General features: G+C 38.8%; 1 protein-coding gene across 5 annotated transcripts in view; it reads right to left on the reverse strand.

Annotated features, from left to right (window-relative positions):
• Positions 1-9737, reverse strand: part of CLINT1 (clathrin interactor 1) — a 66004-nt gene extending 56267 nt beyond the window's left edge. For 2 of the 5 annotated variants that reach the window (XM_024117208.3, XM_024117206.3), the window contains exon 1: positions 9507-9729. In XM_024117208.3, coding sequence (XP_023972976.1) covers positions 9507-9547 — 41 coding nt within the window. In that variant the 5' untranslated portion in view covers positions 9548-9729. Of the gene's footprint in view, positions 1-9506 lie in introns of all 5 variants that reach the window. The other 3 variants (XM_024117205.1, XM_024117204.3, XM_024117207.3) reach the window with 3 other exon arrangements.
• Positions 9738-10146: the final 409 nt, after the last annotated feature.

The following is a 10146-nucleotide window of genomic DNA, read 5'->3' on the forward strand; positions in this document are numbered from 1 at the left end:
GGGATGCAGCAAAAGCAGTTCTAAGAGGGAAGTTTACAGCAATACAACCCTACCTCAAGAAACAAGAAAAATCTCAAATAAACAACCAAACTTTATACCTAAAGCAGAACAACAAAAAAAACCCAGTTAGCAGAAGGAAAGAAATCATAAAGATCAGATCAGAAATTAAAATGAAAAAGAAATGAAAGAAATAGTAAAGATCAATAAAACTAAAAGCCAGTTCTTTAAGATAAACAAAATTGATAAACCATCAGCCACACTCATCAAGAAAAAAAGGAAGACTCAAATCAGTAGAATTAGAAATGTAAAAGGAGAAGTAACAACTGACACTGCAGAAATACAAAGGATCATGAGAGATTACTACAAGCAGACAAAGATGTCACAAAGAAAGAAAACTACAGGCCAATATCACTGACGAACATAGATGCAAAAATCCTCAACAAAATACTAGCAAACAGAATCCAACAGCACATTAAAAGGATCATACACCATGATCAAGTGGGGTTTATCCCAGGAATGCAGGGATTCTTCAATATATGCAAATCAAGGTGATACACCATATTAACAAATTGAAAGAGAAGAACCATATGATCATCTCAATAGCTGCAGAAAAAGCTTGTGACAAAATTCAACACCCATTTATGATAAAAACCCTCCAGAAAGTAGGCATAGAGGGAACTTACCTCAACATATTAAAGGCCGTATATGACAAACTCACAGCCAACATCATTCTCAATGGTGAAAAACTGAAACCATTTCCACTAAGATCAGGAACAAGACAAGGTTATCCACTCTCACCACTCTTATTCAACATAGTTTTGGAAATTCTAGCCACAGCAATCAGAGAAGGAAAAAGAAATAAAAGGGACCCCAATCAGAAAAGAAAAAGTAAAGCTGTCACTGTTTGCGGATGACATGATACTATACATAGAGAATCCTAAAGATAGTACCAGAAAACTAATAGAGCTAATCAATTAATTTGGGAAAGTAGCAGGATACAAAATTAATGCACAGAAATCTCTTGCATTCCTACACTCTATAATGATGAAAAATCTGAAAGAGATATCAAGGAAACACTCCCATTTACCATTGCAACAAAAAGAATAAGATACCTAGGAATAAACCTACCTAGGGAGACAAAAGACGTGTATGCAGAAAACTATAAATCACTGATGAAAGAAATTAAAGATGATACAAATAGATGGAGAGATATACCATGTTCTTGGATTGGAAGAATCAACATTGTGAAAATGACTATACTACCCAAAGCAATCTACAGATTCAATGCAATCCCTATCAAACTACCAATGGCATTTTTCAGAGAACTAAAACAAAAAATTTCACAATTTGTATGGAAACACAAAAGACCCCGAATAGCAAAAGCAATCTTGAGAACGAAAAATGGAGCTGGAGGAATCAGGCTCCCTGACTTCAGATTATACTACAAGGCTACAGTAATCAAGACAGTATGGTACTGGCACAAAAACAGAAATATAGATCAATGGAACAGGATAGAAAGCCCAGAGATAAACCCACACACATATGGTCACCTTATCTTTGATAAAGGAGGGAAGGATATACAGTGGAGAAAAGACAGCCTCTTCAATAAGTGGTGCTGGGAAAGAAAGAAAAACGGAGCTGGAGGAATTAGACTCCCTGACTTCAGACTATACTACAAAGCTACAGTAATCAAGACAGTATGGTACTGGCACAAAAACAGAAATATAGATCAATGGAACAGGATAGAAAGCCCAGAGATAAACTCACACACATATGGTCACCTTGTTTTATTTATTTATTTATTTATTTATTTATTTATTTATTTAGCGGTACGTGGGCCTCTCACTGTTGTGGTCTCTCCCATTGTGGAGCACAGGCTCCGGACGCACAGTCTCAGTGGCCATGGCTCACGGGCCTAGCCGCTCCACGGCACGTGGGATCTTCCCGGACCGGGGCACGAACCCGTGTCCCCTGCATCGGCAGGCGGACTCTCAACCACTGCGCCACCAGGGAAGCCCTGGTCAGCTTATTTTTGATAAAGGAGGCAAGAATATACAATGCAGAAAAAGCCTCTTCAATAAGTGGTGCTGGGAAAACTGGACAGCTACATGTAAAAGAATGAAATAAGAACACTCCCTAGTACCATACACAACAATAAACTCAAAATGAATTAAAGACCTAAATGTAAGGTCAGACACTATAAAACTCTTAGAGGAAAACATAGGCAGAACACTCTATGACATAGATCACAGCAAGATCCTTTCTGACCCACCTCCTAGAGAAATGGAAATAAAACCAAAAATAAACAAATGGGACCTAATGAAACGTAAAAAGCTTTTGCACAGCAAAGGAAAACATAAACAAGACGAAAAGACAACCCTCAGAATGGGAGAAAACATTTGGAAATGAAGCAACTGACAAGGATTAATCTCCAAAATTTATAAGCAGCTCATGCAGTTCAATATCAAAAAAACAACCAACCCAATCCAAAAATGGGCACAAGACCCAAACAGACATTTTTCCAAAGCAGATATACAGATTGCCAACAAACACATGAAAGGATGCTCAACATCACTAACCGTTAGAGAAATGCAAATCAAAACTACAATGAGGTATCACCTCACACCAGTCAGAATGGCCATCATCAAAAAATCTACAAACAATAAATGCTGGAGAGGGTGTGGAGAAAAGGGAACCCTCTTGCACTGTTGGTGGGAATGTAAATTGATACAGCCACTATGGAGAACAGTATGGAGGTTCCTTAAAAAACTAAAAATAGAACTACCATACGACCCAGCAATCCCACTACTGGGCATATACCCTGAGAAAACCATAATTCAAAAAGAGTCACGTACCACAATGTTCACTGCACCTCTGTTTACAATAGCCAGGACGTGGAAGCAACCTAAGTGTCCATCGACAGATGAATGGATAAAGAAGATGTGGCATATACATACAATGGAATACTCAGCCATAAAAAGAAACGAAATTGAGTTATTTGTGGTGAGGTGGATGGACCTAGAGTCTGTCATACAGAGTGAAGTCAGTCAGAAAAACAAATACCGTATGCTGACACATATATATGGAATCTAAGAAAAAAAAAGGTTATGAAGATCCTAGGGGCAGGACAGGAATAAAGACCCAGACGTTGAGAATGGACTTGAGGACACGGGGAGGGGGAAGGGTAAGATGGGACAAAGTGAGAGAGTGGCATGGACTTACAAATACTACCAAATGTAAAATAGATAGCTAGTGGAAAGCAGCTGTATAGCACAGGGAGATCAGCTCAGCACTTTGTGACCACCTAGAGGGGTGGAATAGGGAGGGTGGGGAGGAGACGCAAGAGGGAGGAGATATGGGGATAAGAGGGAGGAGATATGGGGATATATACGTACAGCTGATTCACTTTGTTATAAAGCAGAAACTAACACACCATTGTAAAGCAATTATACTCCAATAAAGTTATTTAAAAAAATTAGTAGAAAAGAAGGAAAAGAATAAAGAATGTTGTCACCAGTCAGAAAAAAAAAAAAAAATCCACCCACCAATGCAGGGGACACGGGTTCAAGCCCTGGTCTGGGAAGATTCCACATGCCACGGAACAACTAAGCCCGAGCGCCACAACTACTGAGCCTGCGCTCTAGAGCCCACAAGCCACAACTACTGAGCCTGTATGCCACAACTACTGAAGCTCGTGCGTCTATAGCCCGTGCTCCGCAACAAGAGAATCCACCTCAATGAGAAGCCTGTGCGCAGCAACAAAAACCCAATTCATCCAAAAATAAATTAATTAATTAAAAATATATATATAGATGGACACACACACATAATTAGACTAAACAATGAAAGCTCATATGAAGTGACACCTTAGGGAAAAAAAAGAATAAACAGTTAAATATATTGTCCCAGAATGTTAAGTAATGTCAGCTGAGACTAAAGAGAGCTAAATCTTTATACATAAGACCCATTACAAGTACTAAAAATGTACTTTGAATCTATGAAGTAGTCTTGCTGCCCCCCAAATTGGAACTTGAATTTATCAAGTGAATAGATAAAATTACCGAATTGCAGGAAATACAGAGGTTAGAAAAACACTTAAACAACCCTATGGGATCCAATTAGCAAAAACCAAACTGAGGAAAGTACAAAAACTCAGTTTCTTCAACACGTAAACCTTAAGAGGGAAAAAAAGGAGACAGAGATTGAGCCTACACATTAAAAGAATCAAGAGATATACCCACCAACTCAGAAACATCAAAGAGGAATCATGAGGCAAATGAGAAACAAATGCTGACTGGGCATTTGATATTAAGTAATCATCCTTTTTAAAAGGTGTGATAATGGTATTATGGTTATGATTTTTAAAAAGTTGACTCTACTTTTTGGAGACTGATATACTTATAGATGAAATGATACAGTGTCTGGAATTTGCTTCAAAATAATACGGAGTGGGGGTGGTAGGCAGAGGCACAGATAAAGCAAGACTAGTCAGACTGTTGAAGTTAGGTCTGTGTACACAGAGGTTCATTACAACAGTCCCTCCAGTTTTGGATATATTTGAAATCTTCCATAATAAAAGCCAAAAAGTAAATTCCAACCAGACATATCTAAATATTAAAGATAAAACAATACAATTTCTTCAAGGCTAAAAAAAGTTATTTAAGCTGCCTATACTCTTCCTTTTTTTCTTAAAGGAAATATTAAATAAACATTGGAAATAAGTAAGAAAATAATACAAGAGCATAGAAAAAGGTTCAACTGTGGAGTCATACTGTAAAACCCAGGAGTGAGTACTATTAAGTGGTACTTAAAATAAAAAAGGCCAAATACTTTGAGTGGATGCATAGTAAACAAATGAAAAACTACTTGAAAACAGGAAGGGCACAGGAAAATGTAAGAGGCAGCTAAGAGCTTTTTAAAAGCACCTTGGCAATGGTACTAAACAGACTAATTTGAACTACAGAAAATCACTCCTAAGAAATGCTGGCAAAGATAAAATCATCTTTCTTTGCAATTAAATTCTTAATATCTACTTGTGTCCAGTTACTAGAAGAGAGGAAGGAAGGATAATGAATTTACTGTTTCAGCAATAACAATTGGTTTAAAGAAAAGTTGACAGGGGGAGACTAGAAAGCTGAAAATCACCTTTGTTTTCAAGTTCTAAGAAGCAAACTGAACAGAGATTTACTGGTAAGATAGGGAAATAGGGGGAACACATCCGAGGACTGAAGTGGAAAACCAATGATAAGTTCAAGTGCACCAATTTGCAGGGGCAAATTTCTTGAAGGCAGGTATTGTGTTTTTCAAGTTCAGAAAATACAGTACTATTCCAATAAATAATAAATGTATTATCTGTTGAAATAACTGAATGAAATATTTTCTATAAAAGCAAAGGGTTCTCCCTCTGGGGTCAGCTAGACTAGATCAGTAGTTTCCACAGTTCTATTACATTATGTGACCAATTTAGAAACTAAAATCATGCAAATAACACCAACAAAAATCAACTTATGGGGGAAAAAATGCAAGCTATGCTTAAGAGAATAACTTAAAATGGAGTATCTATAGCAGTTGCCTTAGGACCTTGGCCAGCCCTGTTTGAATCACTATCATAAAAAGAATAGGGGGCTTCCCTGGTGGCGCAGTGGTTGGGAATCTGCCTGCCAATGCAGGGGACACGGGTTCAAGCCCTGGGCTGGGAAGATCCCACATGCCGTGGAGCAACTAAGCCCGTGAGCCACAACTACTGAGCCTGCGCGTCTGGAGCCTGTGCTCTGCAACGGAAGAGGCCACGGCAGTGAGAGGCCCGCGCACCGTGATGAAGAGTGGCCCCCGCTCACCGCAACTGGTGAAAGCCCTTGCACAGAAATGAAGACCTAACACAGCCAAAAATAAAAAAATAAATTTATAAAAAAAAAAAAAAAAGAATAGGGTCCACTGATGAAATAGATTTACTGTTAATGTTATTCCCTGCATGAAGAGAAGGATTGGCTGGGCTTGAACAGTAAGTAGCAGTTTGATTGACCACTACCAGGTTACCTTCACTACATTTCCAAAATTTGAAGAAAAAAGACAACAGAACTGTAGCAACTTTCAATTTATACCATAAACAGGATAACAAAATATAAAAGTGTTCAATTTTATTACAGCCTCAAATAAAGGGAAGCAGGTCAAAGGATGACAATGGTCAAGCTTTTCCCAGTTGGTGGGAGTGGTGCCACTTATCCTTTCCTGCCACAGCTCTCTTTAATGCAACTTGAGTACAAGTGGGAGGAAACTGGCACTCCAAGCTCTGGCTGGCCTATGGTTTTATCTGCTTTTCCTCAGTTTCACAATGTTCTGCAAAACAGAGCCATTTAATACCACCAGCAGGTGCAACAATTGTGGAAAATATCTCCCCAACCTTCCATAAAATCTCAAAAGCCAGTATTTGAAATATATCATTGTACTTAAGAACTGCCACCATGCTGGATCTAACAGTAGCTCCAGAGGACACATTTTGAAAGACCACATTTTTCTTTCTGAAGTAAACCTCAATGGGTAGGGATATATGCTAAATAAAAGTCCTAATTTTCCAGAGTCATGGGTTGCACTTATTTACTGCATAAAGCATTTAAATATAACATTTATTGATTGCCACATTTAAACAAAATTCCTTTTTCAGCTGAAACTGTCTCTGGAGGATAATGACTTTCTAAAATTTATCTGCTCTTATGAAATATTTGCTCTGTTTTTTTGCCCCCTGATAGAAATTCATGCCTCCAATATGCCAGTGAAGTTGGAAAAAGTCTTACTCTAGCCCAATCCCATCAATTTAAAGATAAGGAATCCAAGGTCTGGAGAGTCATATGATTCTGCCTCAGATCAGACATATGGCTAATTTAAAAGGCAGTATCAAAAAAAAAAAAAAAAAAAAAAGGCAGTATCAGAACCTGAACCCAGGTCTCCTAAACCTCTAGCCAGTGTTCTATCATATAAAGCCTCATTTCTATTCAACAAAGCTCTCAGAGAAGTCCTAGTCACTTCATTGTTTCCTCATTTGCAAGTTTCCTCATCACCTTATCCCCTTGATAATCAGAACAGCAGTTCTATGGCTCTGCTTCAACTTCATAATGGCAATTTAAGGTGAACAGTCTAAATGCACACAGTGCCACAGGTACTGGTTCTGTAAAATGCTTTCATTTGGGGGGAAGAATTTCTTCTCTCCTGCCAGTGAAAGATGAAAATTAAATTCTGAGTATTCATCAGTAAAATAACCTCATGTTGTAATCCTAATATCATGTGTCAGACACCCACAAAAGCTTTAAAAAGTCCTTGGTGGCAACATTCTTACATGTTCTTGAATAACTTGGTTCAAGTCTCCATTCTCAATTCGGTAGTAAAAAGGAAGAGAGAAGTTATTTTTCAACAGCAGCTCTTCCATTAGATTGACTTGATAACTATTTATGTGACAAATTTAACCTGAAGCACTTGAAAATTAGTAACAAAGGTGATAAAAACAATATGAAACAATTAAAGCAGAAATATTGCCTTGATTTGTCTCCTGAAAAATGTACAGTTTCTTCAAATTTTTCAGTACTACAGATTTAGTCCCCTAAGACAAGAAAGTGTTTTTTTAGTGGTTTTTCTTCCATTGTCCTCTGGCTAAGAAATAAAGAGATAGTTTTATAGAGGCTTTTGGATTTTTAAAGACTATTTAAGCTGGTATCCTAGTCTTACACCAAATATTAAAAAACAACCAACGAACCTGGATCTGAAAAAAAAAAACCATGATTTTATTTTATCTTTGGAAAGCAAAGGTTATATAAATAGCACAACAAGACTAAAATAAAGGACTGAGAACTTAACGGTCAAATAAATAGTTGATAAAGCAAAATTACCAAATCACTTTTCAAACAGGGAGCTTCTCTCTTAATGAAGTTTAATCTTACTCTTGATGCAGAACATCTGCTATAGTTATCAAAAGCATACTGATCTAAACCTACTGTATTAAGGGCTTTATATGCTATCTAAGTGCTTAGCCCTTAATTCTCGCAACAACACTCTAAGTATCTATCATTATTTTCATATTGCACCTGAGAAAACTGGGGCACTTCAAGGTTAAGTAATCTGCCAAGGTTACAGAGCTTGAATCCAGCTCTGCAGGTTCACAAACCTGTGCTCCTTAGGCACTCTACTGCCTTCTTGGTAGCACAGAAAACTTGAAAATATGGTCAGACTCTAAATTCTATCTGATGTATTACCCAAGCCACTGTGAATTGTTTTCTTACAGGTGATTTATAATATTAGTTTCGGGTATACAACAGCGATTCGATATTTTCATATATTATACTCTGTTTAAAGTTATTATAAAATATTGGCTATATTCCCTGTGCTGTACATTACATCCTTGGATCTAATTTATTTTATACCTAGTAGTTTGTATCTCTTAATGAATTATTTTTTCTGGGGTCAAGAACGCCTCAAGAATTTGCCATCTACACTTCCTGATTTTAGGTTGGGTGAGTGGCACAAATGAAATGTTTTTGTCAGCACACATTGTATCATCACTAAAACCCGAAAGGAAGGGGAAAATTCTTAAACTTTATTTCCTGCTGGCCTAGCAAACCTTACTTAACCACTGTTATATCTAACTGATACACTCAATTTAAGTGTAAGATACTAAAGTTACCACTTAAATCTTAAAGAAAATCAACTATATATTAGTCATTTTACCTGTCAGGGAAGTTAAAAGTAGATCAACAGGATATAAACCTGGGTTGTTTCCTTCTTTAGGGGAAATTTCTTGTTAATTCAATGACTTGTTAATTAAACCAAATGGAACAAGTGGCCCTCCAAAAATGAAGTGTAGTGGAAAAGGAAACAGAGGAAAAGAATCACAGTAAGCTATGTGGTGATCTACTCTCACTGATGTTAGAAAAGCGAAGGATGAGTCTCCTCTTGAGTAACTTCAGTCTGACCACAGTGGCCACCTGTTACACCTACCACCCACTCCAACACTTCAGGTTCATTAGGAATTAAAAGAAACCCAGCGAGGTAAAGGACACCTCCCGACCAGGCCTAAGGTCTCTGCACCACACTCTGAGGTGCACAGAGAGCCAGTGAAGTGAGTCCTCCACCCGCAAGCTTTCGCTGCTGCCCAGGAGGCAAAGCCCAAAGCCTGGGGCCAAGACAGCTCTCCGGCCAGGGCACTGACCCATCTCTAGACAACCCCGCCCCCTCTCCGACCAAAGTGTCTGTGCCTAGAAGGGTGGGGGTAGGGGCAGGGTGAGGAAGGCCTGCATAGGAGAGAAGGAGGCTAAGAGGATGTTTCGAACGAGGAAGGGTCCCTTCCCAGACTTGCGGTTCGGGACGCGGCCCGGGACCGAGGAGACAGCCGGACGCCGCCATGATGGGGCCGGCCGAGACGGGGGGCGTGACGCGGGAGGCCCCGCGCGCAGACCCGGCTCCCCTTTCCCCCCGCCCCTCCCCCGCGTGGGCCTCTGCCACAACTGACCCCAGATACTCACGCTTTGTCCACCAGCTCCCGCACCTTCCACATGTTCAACATCGTGCCCCGAGCGGGCTGAGTCGCCACCTCCCTTTCCTGTTCCCCACGGACCCCAGAACCCTTCCGCGCCGGGACAGATCCAGGCCGGGGTCGCCGCCGCCGCCGCCGCCTCAAACTCCCCCAGTCAGCGCCTTATCGTGCCACAGCCGCGGCGCCGCCAGTGACACGTCGAGACGCGGGGACAGGCGCGCTGCGTGGAGCGGAAGTGCCCGACTTTCCTCCCGCTGCGTGCGGGGCACCCTGGGACTTGTAGTTCTTTCAGCGCGCCAAGTGGGCCAGTTAAGCTGAGAGTTGCTGAGGTAAGATTAGTAGGGTTCCTCTTTATATATATATGTGTATGTGTTTGTTTGTTTATTTATTTATTTATTTATTTATTTATTTATTTATTTATTTATTTATTTATTTATTTATTTATTTATTTATTTATTTATTTATTTATTTATTTATTTATTTATTTATTTATTTATTTATTTATTTATTTATTTATTTATTTATTTATTTATTTATTTATTTATTTATTTATTTATTTATTTATTTATTTATTTATTTATTTATTTATTTATTTATTTATTTATTTATTTATTTATTTATTTATTTAT

Source organism: Physeter macrocephalus, chromosome 8, assembly GCF_002837175.3.
Source record: "Physeter macrocephalus isolate SW-GA chromosome 8, ASM283717v5, whole genome shotgun sequence".
Lineage (NCBI taxonomy): Eukaryota > Metazoa > Chordata > Mammalia > Artiodactyla > Physeteridae > Physeter > Physeter macrocephalus.